The sequence below is a fragment of the Oppia nitens genome, unplaced genomic scaffold (genome assembly GCF_028296485.1).
Source record: "Oppia nitens isolate AA-2021 unplaced genomic scaffold, nextdenovo-longstitch-racon4-pilon3 scaffold23_pilon_pilon_pilon, whole genome shotgun sequence".
NCBI classification, from domain to species: Eukaryota; Metazoa; Arthropoda; class Arachnida; order Sarcoptiformes; family Oppiidae; genus Oppia; species Oppia nitens.
The window spans coordinates 1,302,731-1,321,960 of record NW_026533203.1 but is presented as its reverse complement, the minus strand read 5'-3'; the positions used below and the strand labels follow the sequence as shown (position 1 = coordinate 1,321,960).

At 19.7% G+C, this 19,230-nt stretch overlaps 2 protein-coding genes across 3 annotated transcripts; both read right to left on the bottom strand.

The window, feature by feature from the left end:
* Nucleotides 1–131: 131 nt before the first annotated feature.
* On the bottom strand, nt 132–3,189 carry LOC128953665 (androgen-dependent TFPI-regulating protein-like). The gene is made up of 5 exons (XM_054299179.1): nt 3,147–3,189; nt 2,757–2,986; nt 1,807–1,959; nt 742–837; nt 132–578 (listed from the first exon to the last, which is right to left on the bottom strand). Exons 2-5 carry the CDS (start codon nt 2,982–2,984, stop codon nt 204–206), a joined length of 852 nt encoding a protein of 283 aa, XP_054155154.1. The 5' UTR covers nt 2,985–2,986; nt 3,147–3,189; the 3' UTR covers nt 132–203.
* A 2,896-nt stretch (nt 3,190–6,085) lies between these two features.
* Nucleotides 6,086–15,387, bottom strand: LOC128953692 (uncharacterized). Of its 2 annotated transcripts, none has more exons than XM_054299206.1 (2): nt 15,336–15,387; nt 6,086–7,905 (listed from the first exon to the last, which is right to left on the bottom strand). In XM_054299206.1, exons 1-2 carry the CDS (start codon nt 15,379–15,381, stop codon nt 6,170–6,172), a joined length of 1,782 nt encoding a protein of 593 aa, XP_054155181.1. In that variant the 5' UTR covers nt 15,382–15,387; the 3' UTR covers nt 6,086–6,169. The 2 variants fall into 2 exon arrangements, with proteins under 2 accessions (XP_054155181.1, XP_054155182.1); XM_054299207.1 differs by lacking the exon at nt 15,336–15,387 and adding an exon at nt 8,606–8,655.
* Nucleotides 15,388–19,230: the final 3,843 nt, after the last annotated feature.

The window sequence follows — 19,230 nt, the reverse complement described above, 5'->3', positions numbered from 1 at the left end:
TTGAAATTATTGTTTGGATGAATATATTTTTCAAATATTTTAAAATATATATATCACATATAAAATACATTTTTATAAAATGTGTTAATMAATGAAAAAAGTGTACCAATAAATATATTACATAATTAATAAATATTATGAATGTAAATTAATAATAAAAATTAATAATAAATTATAATAACATATATTTGTTTATATGATTATCAAGTAATCAAACCCTGTCTGACCCGAAAATTTTCAAACTCCAACTGATCGTTACTAATTTCATCGGCCGACCACTGCTGAGGCCACTCCTCCCGGCGACTCTTTGGCCAACACAGTCGATGAATTAATAGACCGGCAAAATAAAGTGTCAATAGATAAGCGCCCGAAGCGACAAATATTACAACCCTGTAGACTGTGGACCGGTTTCTGAATATACCGTAAACCCATATTTGCCGATAAAAGCCGAGATAACAAACCCAACCGACATATGAGCTCATGATTGCCATCAATAATGACATCTCGACCGCCAGTTTGTTGCGGCGGTGATATGTTATCACTGTTTCCAACATTATTATCACAACAATAATTGAGTGCTATTTTTAAGAAAAAGAAAATATCATAAAAACATATAAAAACAAGTTATAAGATAACTAGTAGTATAAAGTTTTTAATAATTTATGACATTGTAATTATAGTTGTCATATCGTATATGTAAGTAACTTAAATAATACAGTATAAAATGATAACAGCACATACATCTAAATGGGTCAACCACCAGGGATATCTACCAGTGCTATTGACCACCAATGACTTGTCTATAAAATATAAAGTCCAATACATAGTTGAGACCAACTGAAAATAAATATATTATACTATAGTTAGCAAACATTATTAAATATTTATAATAGTATTTATAACAATATTTTTTTTGAAATATATAGATGTATACTATTGTATAAAAAATATTTTAAATAGTTTATATGTTTTATAAAGTGTTAAAAGTAAAACTTATTGACTAAAATATTTAACATCTATCAATAATTAAGTCTGTTAACAAAAATTACAGTAAATATGTTATTCATTATTAAGTCATAGACTGTATACAATGTATACTATACTAAAGAAAAAAATATTTTTAGAGATAAATTTTTGTTATCTCTTACACAACACTTACTTAAGTTAAGTGTAAATGTGTTATAGTATTATCATTATATTTAATTAATATAATATAAGGGAATAGTTATGTTTTTGCTTATCTAGCTTAAATAAGTGACACATCCATTTCATTCAAATAATAATTATCATTAACACGCTAATGTATATAATTACTAACAATATCCATTAGTATTATTTAAGCTCAGGGAGCTCAACATTTCTAGAAATAAACATTATTTAGCTAAATGTTGCACAAATATAATGTATAATGTTTTAAAGTCAAAAAAATATACCGTAAATAAAAGTATCATTTTAACTAGTTTTTAAATTGACAAAAAATCAGTTAAAAATTACTAAAAAAATCATTATAATATTTACATTATTACATAAGCATAGTATGCTAAAACAACTAATATAATTAAATTTAGATATTTTTATACAAATAAAAAAGATAAGCCTAGAATAAATACAATAACTATATTAACATAAAATGGGTGATTGATTAACATTTAAATTGTGCTTTACTTAAATTAAGTGTTAGTCTAACAGTGTGTGTGTATAAAAAAAATTATAGACATGTTTAACGGGTTAATTAAAATGAGATCAACATAATAGTGATCATCGGCTACAACAGCACTGGTAAAACAATGATGACATACGACATACCCAACCAATGGGAAACACCAGTGAGTGGTGGAGTGTATCTCTAGTTTGCATCAAACGCTTCTTAATACTTCTTTCAATGGCTTTTGAAGGCATATAATTAACGCGAAAACAATCGCAAAATAAATATATAAGAAATACGATGAACTGTATGTGCTGTAAGAAAAATTAATACAATTAATAAAATTACGGTAATTATTKTTATTAATATTTTTAATTTTAATTTACCGGTAAATGAAAACAAAAAATGCATTAGCAAAATATTCATACATTACATCACATCATATATATATATATATGTATACTGTATATGGAAATGAATTGAAGATTATAAAATAAAAATATGCATAATATCCTGTTTTTAATCTAAATATAGCATTAATTAGATATTTTTGTTATTCAATTACTAAATTTTGAAAACAGCTTACGGTAGGTTTTTATTTATGATTTTTTAAAATTATAAAATATAATAAATATATTTAAATATAATCTAATGTAATATATATATATATATATATATATATATATATATATATATATACATGGTATATTATGTGTACAAATATTTATAAATTAATAAATTCTTTTAAATATCAAATATTAATTGATATTCACATATTTATATTTGTATTACTTCTACAATAGACACACATTTTAATACTAACACATTTATGTGTATATAAATATTAAACTTCTGTATATTTATATTCATATCCTTTATATATTTCATTACCATATATATAAACTGAGAAAAAATAAAATCTATATTATGATTCATAAGTACGATATAATATTATACAGTATTTTTATAGATAATTTAGTATAATATCATATTATTTAATTCATATATCATATGTGTGTATATATAAACAAACAAAAAATTAAAATAATAAAAATAATAAAAATAATAAAAATAATTAAAATAATTAAAATAATTAAAATAATTAACATACTAAATTCCAAAATGTTAAAAATTTATATTTCCAGCCAAATGTATAATCAATTGTAGTTGAATTGACATCAATTGATGCATTATGTTTGGGATCAGTTGATGATTGTTTGGGATAATAGCCATTGGGATAAACAAATTGAAAGACTAACGAAAATCCATACAACGAGACGGCAATTATATGTATTGTTACAGAAAAACCTCTCCATAAAAGCCAAAGACGAAAATTCATGGCTTAAAGAAAAAATATATTACATATCAATATTAATGTGTAAAATAGATTTAAACAGTATTATAGTTATTATTATTATTAATAATAATATTAATGCTATTTATAATATATTATATATTATGACTAAACATGTAAAATGTTTTAACATACTGTATAACGTACTTAACTGTATATACTTTTTATTATACAGAATATAATGCAAATAATACATTAGTTTTTATGGGCATATCGTTTAAGAGGAAGAGTTTATTATTACACTATTAAATGATATTTATATATTAATATTACATTTATTTTATAATGAAAAAAATTGCACAATTATTTCTCTTTTATAAAATTAATTTAATTTTAATAATTAAAATACATAAGCTAATTAAATTTTTAATAAATATTTGATCAAAAATACAATTTAGGAAAAAATAAAAATATTTGTTACTAAATTAAATTATACTTTTAAATTATTTTTATATGCCGGCAATTTTAATCAAAACATAATCAACATTATCATAATATTCAATAATATATCTATTGTGGTTAATATTTAAAATAATAAATCATCACAGATACAAAAAAACAAATTTGCATTTAAAAATTACAGTAAAATGATAAGGAAATATATGAATTGAAATACAAATGATTTTCTAAACAGTGAGCACTGGTATGTAAAAAATCTGGTTGTCTCTTGACTTTACTTACAAACTAATTAATTGAAATAAAATGACTACTTATTAAAAAAAATATTATTAATAACAATTTTCTACAATTTATCGTTGCTATGACTATGACTTCAATATAATTATAATTGTTGTAAAGTTTTTTTGTTGTTATTGTTGATAAACAGCATTATATAAAATTTAGATCAATGTCATGTCATACTTGTGATTGAATTTTTTAAATGACATATAAATTTATTTGCATTTTTTGTAGACAAAAATCCTCTAATTTTGGGTTAATTCAAAAGTTACTGCTTAGTAAACATTTCAATTATTTAAAAAAAAAATTATATTGAATAAATAATTACATAAAATTATTTTTTTRTTTTACATTTTGTTTAAACAACTTTATGCAAAATATTAATTGATAAAAAACTTTTTAATAAATTGATTAACAAATTTAGCAGATAATATCTATTAGTAATTAATTGGTTTTAAATTAATTAATTAATAATTATAAAAATCATAACTTTTGACACACATATCTCTCAATACAGTCATACCTCATAAATCTCTTTTATAATTATAACTATGATTCTAACAATTTCGAGATTTTGAATTATTTTTTAATCGAAAATTAAAAATTATTTATAATAATAATTAATTAAATAAATATATGGATTTTGTTTAGATTTTAAATGATTGAAATATTAGTCAAACATTTTTTAGTAAAGTATAGTTATATTTGAAAGTTTATGTCGTTATCAAAATATAGTAATCACAATGAAATCTACATAAAAAAATTTGTATAATATATTTATTAGTATAAAAAGTAAATTTAATTTAAACTCAAATATATCTATTTGAAGATATCATACAAACATGACTGAGGTATGGGAGCAATAAGCAAGGGGTAGGTTATCACTACATATGCGTCACTTAAAATTACTTATCAAATAAATAAAAAATTCAAAAAAAAAACAAAACAAATTTAAATATTGAAAACTACTACAGTATATACAATATTATGAAATTTTTGATTATTAAATTATACTAAACAAAACTTACTGTTTTTGATTGAAACCAACGGATTATTACTGTTGTGTTATTATTTTTACCAAACAAACTGTGTGTTTGACTATTGAATGAATGAATGACAAAATCATTTGATTGAATGGTTGAATCGGTTGTTGAGACGACCCTCCCCTCCACTTATATCAAACATTTCCTGTTATATCTTTAATTGTGGGCTTTATTTGTTGTATTCAAATTGTATTATAAATATTAATAGAAATTTAATATTATTTAAATATAATATAAGATAATTTTAATGTTTGGTTGTCTAAACTTTATAAAAAATACATATAATATTGAATATAATATTGTATAATATACAGGAAAATTATATGACACAAAATATTAAGTATTTAAACAAATAACTTTTAAAAATTGATAAATCACTATTAATAAGTAATTTTAATTAATAAGTAATTTTAATTTTATTTAAATGATCTAACAATTTTTATAACAAAATAATTTACATTTTTATCAAATAGTTTATATCAGGTTAACTAATATTAAATTTTATAATATATTTTTAGTGACAAAAAACTTGTTGGCAGACAAGTGTTAAATATAAATATGATTTTTTACTATAGTCTTAGTCACACAAAACACTACAAACACTGGTTTATGATTACTGAGTGTATGTAATGATAAAGTCTATGACCCTTCAAAAGTGTATATTATTGTTGTTGTTTAGCATTGACTTACTCTCAATGTTTCCAAACAACTTTATATGCATTAATATGTAGTAGTTTTTATGCCCTCCCAATGAATCTAATTTTAGGTCAGTTAACTTTGATTTTTAACCCATACATATGCCCTTAATTTATACATTCATATCTGTATAATATTATACTTATTGTATTTTATTATCTATTTATGATACCCCTAGGATTTACTGATATTATTATATATACAAATAAACTTTATTATTTAAAAAGATAATTTTCAATTAATTTTTATCAATTTGGGAATTCAATTTTATTAATTTTTACAATATAAAAAATAATTATAATATCCCATATGAAGTGATATTGATAAACCAAACATTTTATTGAACTTTATTTTTATTACAATTTATGTTACAGTTTAATTTGTATTAATTGTAAGCTTTAAATATATTTAATAATAACTTTTTAAATTTAAATATCTCTATAATTTAGAAAAATTAAATTTTAGTTTTTATTTTAATAATTAAATTAGAAAAAACATTAACAAATCGATTTTAGTAATCTTTGTCCAACAAATAGTATTATTTTATAATTAAATTTTGGCTATAAATCAAATAAGAAGTAATAATTAAAATGATTTGAAATTAAAATTAATTTATAGCTATTTTTGGACATTCAGTAACTAAAAGAAAAAAGTAAATTAAGTGAAATAATAGGAATATATAAGTGAAAAATAATAGGAATAATAATAATAATATTAATAGAGTAGTAAAGACAGTATTGTTTGTTTGGATCATTAGTTAAACAAATCGAGATCTGATGGCATTGTAGTCCATTGTCTGCCTGCGACAGCATATCTTACTTTAAGTAATTGTTTTTGTATCCTATAATTAGGTGCCGTCTCCTTCCACTTGCGATACGTTTGTGGCATTGACTGATGTGGTCGCAGACTGTGCTCATAATTGGCTAAAAAGTTGCAAAATAAGTGATAAAGTGAATGCTTTGATAGACGACTTATGTTCAATAGATGACCACTTTTGACACCCGTGTCAATGGCTTTACCGGTACGACAATCAATAGACTCTAAGTCTTCCTCTGTATTAATCCAATTGATGGCCACTGGAAAGGGAAATGCATTTTTCACTTGAAAGGCCATCAATTGCTTCACCATATTTGTGAACAATTGTTTTTCGCATTTCATTAGTTTTGGCTCTCGGGTATAGTTTTGGACAAAATGTTGATGAAATGATCGCTCATTTAAAGGCACACCAGTGATCACACTTGTAATATATATAGCATCAACAAAATGACTGAGCAATGATCCCTGAACTCCCACTTGACTCCATACACTCAGCTTATCGGTAGTTGACTTTAACCGAACTGACTGTCCATTGCTAACTTCACTATCATTAGCAGCGGTGCCTCTCATATGGAGACAACTGTCAATCGGTTCATTCAAATAAAGACTAAATTTGAAATTATTTTTCAATTGAAACCTATTTGACGCCGTAATAGATCTAAATATTGATTCATCCTCTGATATCTGATTGGTAACCAATTCAGTTAACTTATTGTACAGATATCTAATAAGTCCTCTCCGCGCCAATACTGGTGCTCTGCAGTCAACCACAACATACTCCGGCTCCAGATATTCAGTTTCTATTGTATCCGATCCGGTAGTTATGCACACAATTTCACACCAGTCCTTAATATGATCATCGGTTAAGACAATTGCTGCCAAATGCGGCACACAATCAAACAAATTGTTTGCATTTGTTATCTCATTACTTTCAGTGTTATTATTAAGAGGTAGTTCTTCACTACCTTTACTACTACTACTACTACTACTACTATGAAACCCATTGAAAGCATATCCATTAATATTAATATTATTATTATTGATTTGTGAGTCCAACTTCTCCACAGTTGTAGGTCTGTATATATAATCATTGAGTGAATGCTTATATAATTTATCAAACATTTTGTCATTTAATTGATTTTCTTGCTTTTGTTTGTCGTTTTCTTTACTTTTTTCTACAACTTCTCCATTCATTTCTTGTTGAATGTATTTGGACTGAACTTTGCACTCATTGACACTAATCTTATGAATTGATTCATTTGATCCCAATATGACATTATTATCATTAATAAATATATCAGAATCTTGATTCTTATGGTGATCATCAATCACTACAGTACTAACAGTGGTATCACTACTACTGTCATCATCGCTAAGCTGACCATTACTGTTGATATTATCATTACATTCTTGACTTTGATCACCACTATTGTCACATTCAGTAAATTTATTATTATTATAATTATAATTGTCGATCACATCTACAACACTGTCATTTATGGTACTGTAATGATCAACATTTGTCTCACTAATGATATCTTGTTTGCCATTATTTGCATCACAACTAAACGTTTGTTTGTCATTGTTTTCAGTTGATGCCCGAGATTTGTAGGACACGACAGACAACCACTTTTTGATGACATACACCACTGTTATGCCGGTTATAATTGTTGCTATAAATTCAATATAATAATCACTTAAAGTAATTGATTCTATCAATTCAATCATTTTTTATTAAATAAATATAATAATAAATCTAAATTTATAATAACTTATGTACTGTATATATATATATAATTAAATTATATAAATAAAAGTTAAATATTTAAATGTTAGAAATGACTATTTAACTAATTTTTAAAAATATAACAATTGTCTTTAATGGGGGAATGTCATTATTTTTGGCACAGGTATTTCAATGTTCCACATATAGATATATTATAAAAAATATAAATTATATATATATATATAAACAATACATCTGCTGATAAAAACAACATATATTAATCCATTTATAACACAATAATAATTAAAAATTTTGTCAAAACAATGTAAAAAATTATCAAAACAATTTTGTTTAATAAATTAAACAAAAATAAAAATAAAGTATTATTTTTAAACAATTAATTTATTTAAAAATGCTTTGAATAGCGATATCTTTTAAAAAATAGTACACAAAAGTATAAAATATTATCTTTTAATTGACAAAAACATAAATTTAAGATATGATGTCAAGTAATTTTCAAATATTAACAATATTTTAATTATTTTTAAAAATTATTGGAAACATATTTTTTTAGAAAAATAAATATTTTACACAAAATTATTTTATTACTAAACTTAAATTTTCTTGGAATCTATATTTCAACAAACCTTTTATTATTATTTTTTTTAAAAACTTGTAAAAGACATAAATCATGTTTAGAGATAAATTCTATTTAAATTAAAAATTTGTAACAATATTTGTTATTTATTAATTATTATTATTAATAAAACCTTTTTTATCACTATTTTCCCAAAATTAACAAAAAAATATAACCTTGAATTAATGAACTAAATATAACATACTTTAGACTACATTTTATATATTATCAAATATTTTATATATATAAATATTATTAATAATTATTATTTTGATAACAGTTAAAATAAAAACGTTTGTTTCAATAATTAAATAAATTAAATATACTGTATAAAATTTAACATTAATGTCCATTTTTCATAAATTTATTTTTGTAATTTTTAATTTAAAATATATCTAATAATTAAATCTAATATTATTTTTAGTATTAATGTCTAATATTGAAAAAAGTTAAATAGAAAGTACATTAAAATACTGTATATAACGTACATTAATACTTGTTTCATCTATTATAGTAGTTTAACCATAAAATTATAGATATATAGAGTATTGTAGTGTATTATTTAGAATTTCTACTATAGAATGTATTACATTATACTCTAATGTATAATATACAGTATTTTCTACATATAATGACACATAACTATATTAACATAAAAACTAATGAAAGCCTTTTTTTGCATGACTTACATGTTATCACGTATTTCTTCTTTAATATCATATTTCAATAAAACGAAAAAAAATTGTGTTTTGATAACAACATTACTTACACTACTAAACATAAGCAGTCATTTTGTATACAATTTTTTTCACAAATCATTAGTCAATAATTTTTCGAAAAACTACAATATATTATAATAAATATAAAAATATATTTACTACAATTAAATTATCTAAACAAAATAGTATCTACAAAAATAGTAAATAAATCAACTTATAATTAAAATTAACATTTAATTTTTTTATATATAGTATTATTGTTATGTTAGTATACATGTGCTATATTTTCATTTAAAGCAATTTAGTATAAAAAATTAATAATTTTATTTAATAAAATCAACATTTAATTTTAGTTATTCATAACAAGCATATTATTCATAATACGATTTATATATAATATAATGTATATATATATTATATACTTATATGACATATAAACAATAAAATAAAATAATTTTATTACTTAATTCATGTTATTATATTCAATATATGTCGTGTCTATAATTGTGTCTATAAAATTATATAATACTTTAGTGCAAAATCATTCAATTAAAATTCATTAATATAACAAATTAATGTATTTGTGAACATAATATTTCATAAACTAATTATATATATAATAAATTATATATACAAATAAAAATTATATAATTTAAAATATATAATACACTCAAATATATTTTTTGTATATCTCGACAAATACTGTAATAATAGATATAAACAAAATCATTAGACTATAAAAACTCTGTAAATATACATTAAATATTATAGAAATTTTAAAAAATAAACTTTTTGTTTAAGTTAAACATTTACTAATTTATTCAAATAAAGTAAATTAAAGATTTTATTCATTTTAAAAATATCTATAATAATTGTTAAAATAAATTAAAGTTAAGACTTTTAACATTAAAATAATTAAAAACCCTATTTAATAAAATTTAAGAATTGCATAATTTTATATATTTTGTCCTTAAAAGTAAAGATAAAATTGTTTATATTTATTATTTTATTTCTTCTATTTATTATTTAGTTATTAATTAATTATTTTATATTTATACATCGATAAATAATTATTGTATTTAGTGATTGGATTTATATAAAATTATCAATATTTAACAATTATTTTAAATATTAATCTTTAACATTATTACTATAATAAATAAATTTGAACGTATAATTATGTTATTATTGCTAGTATGATTTTTAAATAAAATATATAATATTTTCTTTAGATGTTATTTATTATAAAAAATTACTGAATTATGTTTTAAATATCTTATAACGGCATTTTTAATAAAAAAWTTTTAATAACCATACCACATTATCGTAATTATTTTAATGGTAAAAACAATTTTAATCTAATAAATTTATACAGTATTTATATTATATATATTTATGTATAAGTACAGTATTAATATTATTATATATTTATACAATATTTATATTTATATATATATATATATATATATATATATATATTAATGTATAGTAAATCATTAGTGCTATTAATTATACTAATTGAGTTATACTATTAATTGATGTATACAGTAGTATAACTTTTTTCATAAATCCCAGAAGATTTCCAAAAATTTTTATACGCTATAAATGTATTGATTAATATAATAGTTGTTATAAAATATATATAAATCAAAATATTTTATTTTATAAATAATATTTTCTAAATTTTTATAGATAAATATAAGCTTATAGTTCTTACCTTATAAATATATACATGTATATTATGTTTAAACTCATATTTATAAACAATATTTTCTAATTTTTTAAAATATTCAAATTAATATAAACTTGATAATATTCAAAAAAATATTTACTAAAAACTAACAAAATATTTATTTAATTTATTATATTTTTTATAAAAACATGTGTTTTGTGGAAATCTTAAAAATAATATTTTATAGTGTATTTTGCATAGTATTTAAAATATTATAAATTATCTTGATAATATTTCAAATTAATATAATAAAAAATAAATTTTTCATTGTTTAAAATGAGTATAAAATAGTTATCAACTCAAATAATCCTGAAATTAGTTATATTTATTTATTTATTTTTTGTAATAACATATTTTATAAAATTAAATTATTTTTACTGTATGTTAAAATACTATAACTAACAAATTGTTGAATTACTGTATATTTAGATAAAATGCTTATTATTTAATTAAAATTTATTTATTTAATTAAATATTTGTCATGCTTTAATTATTATTGTATAAATTTATGTATTAAATTGTCATTAACACATGTATTATTTTGTGAGGTAATAAACAAAGTAATTAAATTCATATAATTATTTTCATGTATTTTAATATTACTAAATTACAGCATTAATCAGATAAATTGTGGCAAACATTTACTATCGATAATAATTAATAAAATTTTATTATTCAAATTATATATTAATTTTTAGATGTAACCATTAAATAAATTTATTTCTAGTAGTTTATTTTATTTATTATTAAAAAACAATAATTGATATAATATCGAAAATAAAAATTATATTATAATAATAGATTTTTCGTTCAAAAAAAATATTTTAAATACTTAAATACTTGTAAAATATTTTAACTTAATTTTACGACAAATATATTATATGTTAGTACTTAAGACGTCTTTACATTTGATCTAAAATTTTAATCGTGAATTTGTACTTAATTTTTAAGTACATATTATATTTTTAATGTCTAAATAATTTGTTTATTTAGATTGTCTGTTAAATTTTTAGTCTAAATAATAATTAAGACATACCATATAAGTATCACTAATTATTTGTATTTTAAAATTTGATTTTTACAAATAATTGACTAATAACTATAAAATTCATTGTTACAATAATAAACCTTATAAATATTTATAGTACAATAATTATTAAATATTATATAATTTATAAGTGTATTAAATAATTTAATAAAACAATTAAAAATTCACAATTCAATATTAATTATGAGATAAGCGCTGAAATTAATTGTTAGTGAAAAATTAGAAATAACAAGTAATGTTTCATCTATACTGTATAGTAATATAAATAATTATATAATATATCAAATAATTCTAGCAATAGGTTAAATAAATGAATGCAATTTTCAGTCATTTGATAATTATATAGAAATTATACGATAAAATATAAAAATTCATTAATAAAAATATCTTTTAGTGAGCTATAAAACACAATTATAGCATATTTAGATTTATCGGATAATTTAGAATCTAATTAATATGTAAATGATTGTAATTATTATATTTTAACATTTTTAATTAACATTTTTCTCAATTTATATTAGATAATTTAATTTTTTTAAATGTACATAAAATTAATATCTGTTATATAAAAAATAAATAAATATTTATTTTGCAAATTTAATTCAATTTGAAAGAATGTAATAACAATAATATATATTTTATTTTTTTCAACAATTTATTAACACTTAACACATGTATAATTTAGTGCTGACTATATAACTGTACTTATAGTGTAAGAAAAATCTAATAAAATAACAAAAAATTTATTAGAACTTATATTATATATTGTGTTTAAATTTATGTTAGCAATAAATATGTAACAGAAGTAAATTATAGATTATAAAATAGTATCCAAAAAATACTGTTATTTACTACAATTAACATTTAAAAAAAATATTAAACACCATTTGTGTAGAAAATTAAATGCTTGTGTGAATTATGATTTTTTTATATAATTTTAGACGCATTTATTTTAAAAATACCTTTTACATTAATTTATTACTATAGCGTATAGATTGTAGAAAAATATCGATTTGAAATTCAATTTTGAGACAACATTTGTTTTTGAATAAAATATAATATAAAACATAATAGAGTTTAAATTGGATCTACTATTGTATATGTAGTTTGCTATGATATTTAAGCTAAAACTGTATAACATATTTGTATTTTTAGATTATAAATAAATTATTTATATTCATATGCTAAGTGTATTAACCACAAACATTTTAAATAACATTATTAATGCTCTCTACCTGAGCTCAAACAAAAATCTTTATTAATGTCAACAACTGATAGTTTGTTAGATAGAAAATAAAATTATTAAATAAATTTTTAAATGAAAATTTCTCATGAATAAATTCCTATAGAAATTTTACTTTATTATTATTCTATTGGATCCTCTATTGTGATTAGAGATGGGCAAATAGAAAGTTTCTAATAAATTTCCGTGAGAAAGTTTCTAGAAAATTTCTCATGAATAAATTTCTTTAGAAATTTAACTTTAATGTTATACTATGGGATCCCCATATCTATAGTTATTGTAATACCAGTATTTTAATAACATATAATACTATACATATAATATCATACAGTATACTACAGTACTATACAAATGGGATATAATAATAATAATTATTATAATTATTTAATAATAATAAGTTTTTATAAACTTTATTCAGTATTCATCATTATTATATATATATATGATAGTTTAATTATTTTTTACTCAAATTAATAATTAAAATACTAATAATAATATTTAATGTATTGTTATATGATAGCAAATAACGAGATAACAAAATTAACATGGGGATCCCATAGATAGAAATTTCTTTTAGAAACTTTCTAGAAATTTCTTTATTATTTTATAAATTTATCTTTTTTGCCAACACTAATTGTGATACTTCATTAATGATAGATAATAGATATTATATTAGTGTAGAACTAAGATTTTTTTTTATATAAATTTAATATAAGTATAGTATCAAAAATTTAGTTTTTGTAAAATTTAAGGTATATTTAATTGTTTTCAACAGATAAATTGCATTAATTTTGTTACTTTGAATATAAATAAAAAAAATAATAAGAATATCAAATACTATTAAAAATTGCATTAAACTAAATTGTTACAAAAAACAAATATTGAAAAAACAACATTTTCATTGTTATCCAATTTCAGAATTATTTTAGAAACTTTATATAAACTTAGTTTTTTTCCAACCCTATGGTCTTAATAATATGCAAATAAACTTTGTCGGGAATGTAATCATACAAACTATATAATTATAAATGACTATTAATATTTTTACAATATATATATATATATATACATTATTATTATTACATAATTTATACGATACTGTAGTATATCAAGATTAACATTTAAAATATAAATAACTTTTGTATAAAATTAAAAATTATTTTATCACTAAAAAATAGTCTTATAAATATTGAATACTAATTTATTACATATAAATTATTTATAATACAGTATTACTAATACATTTACATATATTTCATCCATTTATATACTTGAACTTAAAAGAAAATTTACGACAACTTATTTATAAATAAAATAAAACGTTTTATAGTTATAATTTATAAGAGTATATACCGTATAATAAATTATTTATATTTGATTTATATGCAATTTTATCAAAATTAAATTTTAATTATGCATATAAGTATGTTTTATAGTGCAACACGTGTTTGAATATTTTTGTATGTATAAATAAGAGTTGGTAGGGTTAGGTAAAACAATTTAACATTATTATAAAAGATTTAATAATTACAATTACGATTTAAATATAATTTTTAAATTAAAAAATATAGTAAAAATTACTATTTTAACATTTTAATAAAAAATTATATGCAAATGTATTTAAGTATAAATTAATTTTAATCATAATATTCTGAATAATAGAAATGTGAATTATATATCAATATTTTTTAAATCAACAAAAAAATATTTTATTAAAAAGAAATTATGAGGATTTCAATTAATGGAAAAAGTCAATAAATTTTATTATCTCATAGAATATACTAAAAATGTTATCATTATCACAATTATCTCATTTTTTGGGATTGGTTTTAAATTATAAAAAATAAGGATTTCTTTTATTAAACTACAACTTAATATAATTGTTTGTTTTCAATTTTATTTATTTATTATCTTTAATAACATACATATTTATTATTTACAATCAAATATTTTAATTTTGATTACATTAACAAAAAATTATATAATTTTAAAAATTACCTGTTATTACAATGGATCGTTTGTGTTGTGATAGTGAATCAAACATTGAGTTTATAACACATTCATTATTATTTAATGATAACTACAGTATTTATTTATTTATTAGCAAATAATAGTAAATGTTTTATATTTATTTAACAATATCTTTGAGATATATTTAAGTTATTTAATTTTAATATTAACAATATAATTTAGTACTCTTTAGTTACATTATAATAAATTATAATAAAATTATACACATTAATTGAATTGATTTTTTTTATTTTGATTATATTGACTAATGTTTTTGATTTTTAGCTCTAATATTGAATAATGTAGTCATTATAATGGTTTCATTGGTTATAATCTGATTAAACAATGTTTACGACAGTAAACTCATTATTGATTTATATATAATACCAATATATTGACATTTTTGTGAACTTTACAAAATTTTTGTTAAACTAATTTTGTGTTTTAATATTTATAGCCATACAGTACTATAACTTAGTATCAAATAACGTGATTATGTGGTCATATACTTACAGTATGTTATAAATAATAACAATTCGTTTTATTTATTGATACTTTATGTATATACTGTATATATATATATTAACTAATATAATGATAAAAAAATTCAGTGTATATTGTAGAATGTACTTTATATTAAAATAAAATATATGTTGATGATTATTTTAAAAATATATATAATTTCTTTTAATATGTTATTTTTGTTTGTAACTATTTATTTACAAATATAATATATTTATTATATTTATTACCCGTATATTTGTTATTTAGTCTTAAAAATTTATTCATATGTCTCACTAATTAAAATCAAATATCAAAACTATTGACTATAATGTCAATAACACATTACAATTAATTATTTAATTATTTTTTTAAAACTATATAGTCAAGAATGTGAATTTTATATTAAAATTACATTAATTAATATAATTATTAATGAATACTGTAATATGTTAGCAATATATTATATAACATACAAATAAAATTTATTTTCTTAAATATCTTAAATATTTAAAATAGTAAATATTTTTATAACAAAATAATTTAATATTTCAATTATTCCAAAAATTTTATTTATCTACAAGTAATTAAAATATTAAAATTTAATACAGTATAAAAGCTACTATAAAAACATTTTATTCGTTTTTGAACTAATTATTATATAACACAAAATATCAATATTATAATTTGTTGTTTTTGACAGTTGTTTAATTAAGCAATTTAATTTATAAATAATTTTGAATAAAGAAAATAATTAAAAAATCTCATACTATAATAATAACATTAATGTTTTTATTAATTACAAAAATAATTGCAGTAATTACAGCTTTGATATTGAAATTAATAGACACATAATAACTTTTTTGAATTTATATTTTTATTTCTAGTGATAGATACCAAACAAGATATATATATATATATATATTAATTTAGAAATAAATGTAAACAGCTTATCTTTTAATTTTAGCGATAAGTATTAAATATAATTAGAGATGAGCAAATAGGAAGTTTCTAAAAAATTTCTCATAAATAAATTTCTATTGAAATTTAACTTTTCTGTTATATGGAATCCCCATATCTATAGCTATTGTAATACTAGTGTATATTAATAAGACATAATACTATAAATGTAAATTAATATCTACTATACACTGTATACAGTATATTACAGTACTATACAAATTATACAAATGATACATATGTATAAATAATTATAATTATTTAATAATAATTAGTCTTGTAAAAATTTTATTCATCATTTTATTATATATATATATATAGATTAATATAGTTTAATTAATAATTAAAATACTAATAATAATATTTAATGTAGTTATAAGATATCAAATATCGAGATAACAAAATTAACATGAGAATCAGATAGATTGAATTTTTTTAGAAACTTTCTAGAAATTTTTCTATTATTTTATAAATTTTTCTTTTTTGCCAAACACTAAATATAATACACTTATTTGTATGAATGTTGTCATTTGAAATGTTGATAAAAATTTAGAATATGTGTTAATATAAAAATATTAGTAAATATTAATTATGACAATATTACTTAAATTAACCTACGGTAAATTATGTTATAAATAATAAATAAATTGCTTATAAAAATAATTAAATATTATTTAAATTGATAACTTAACATTAGCTTTAATATTTATATAAGTTTGATATTAATTTGTATTTTTCAATTATAAAATATATTATAACAGATTGATTAAGGTATTTTTGATATCTATAAAATCATTCAATATTTTTGTTTATTTAAAAAGACTTTTTTTTTAAATAGTTTGAATAAAATATTAACAAAAATATATCTTTACCAGGGTTGCTAAAGGGGGTAAGTCATCTTACTCCCATGCGATCATGAATTTTTGTGTCTTACCCAACACTGGTTTAAAGTCAAAAAGTTAGGAGTCCTTTATCAATATTTCGGCAAATTTTTTTTCAGTATTATATAATTTAATATTAAACAATAAAATTAATGCTAAGTAAGTTTTAATATAAATAAAACATGTAGCTTATGTATAGGAAATAAATTAAATAAAAGTAGTTAAATACTGAAAAAATAATTAAAATATAATAATTATCGAAATTAATTATTAGTTTTAGTTAAGTTGTATAATTAAAAATCACAATTTTATCAAAAATTAAATTTTTTATATTTGTATTTTTAGAGGAAATATTGTAGTTTAAATATTTTATAGTTGTTCACAAAATAAGAAAAACAGGTATAAGTGGTGTACAATTAATTTAAAATTATATAGATTATTACATTACAGTATTAAATTTTTTTAGGCATACATTTTTTATGTATACTTTAAAATATTTCTAATATTTTATTTTTTGCTTCGTATCTATAATTACAGTATAATATTATACAAAATGTAAGTAAGAATTTATATATATATATATATATTATTTAAACAAAATATATATTAGATTTTGTATATTAAAGTCTATTTAAAGAATATACTATTAATTATGATATACATATAATAATGATTTTTTTATTCAAATATATTTCTATAATTCATTGGTGTATGAAATTATTAGATGTGTGTGTGTTTTACTGTCATTTATTGTATGTGTGTTAGGAAATTAACATTTAGATCACCAAAAATATATTGCACTACTAATGATACATTTAAGCCTATTTTGACTTAAAATGTATTTTATTTTATATAAGTATTTATATAATATCATATATAAATATATAGTATATATTATTTGCTTTACTCTTAATTCATACAACTATTAACATCAAATTTAATACTTATATTTAAATGTTGAATTCATTTGTTTTAGCAAAATAAAAAGCATACGTTTTAATATACATATAAATATTAGTGAAACAAATGCAATGTTAAATACACTGCTTTAGGGAGCTTAGGTCCGGAGTATTTGAGTGCATCTCAATGAACATTCAAATAGAGAGAGAGAGAGAGAGAGAGAGAGAGAGAGAGAGAGAGAGAGAGAGAGAGAGAGAGAGAGAGAGAGAGAGAGAGAGAGAGAGAGAGAGAGAGAGAGAGAGAGAGAGAGAGAGAGAGAGAGAGAGAGAGAGAGAGAGAGAGAGAGAGAAATAGACACGAGATATATACCACCTATTATTGCATTAAACTTTTCCTTAAGTTTTATGTCTAGAAGGACTGGCATTAAGACTGTGTGTTTCCTATTTGTTTTTGATTCAGTCTCCGTCACATTTGGCTCACATCAATGCTGAACATACTGTTCCTTCAATACCATAGTATGTTATGGCACAGAGCGCTGTGCATTAAAAGACTGGCTTAACATTTGAAAGGATGTTCCCATCAGTAAAATCGATGGCACGACTGACTCTCCTCACGAGTCATACTCTACTAAGCGCTGGAAA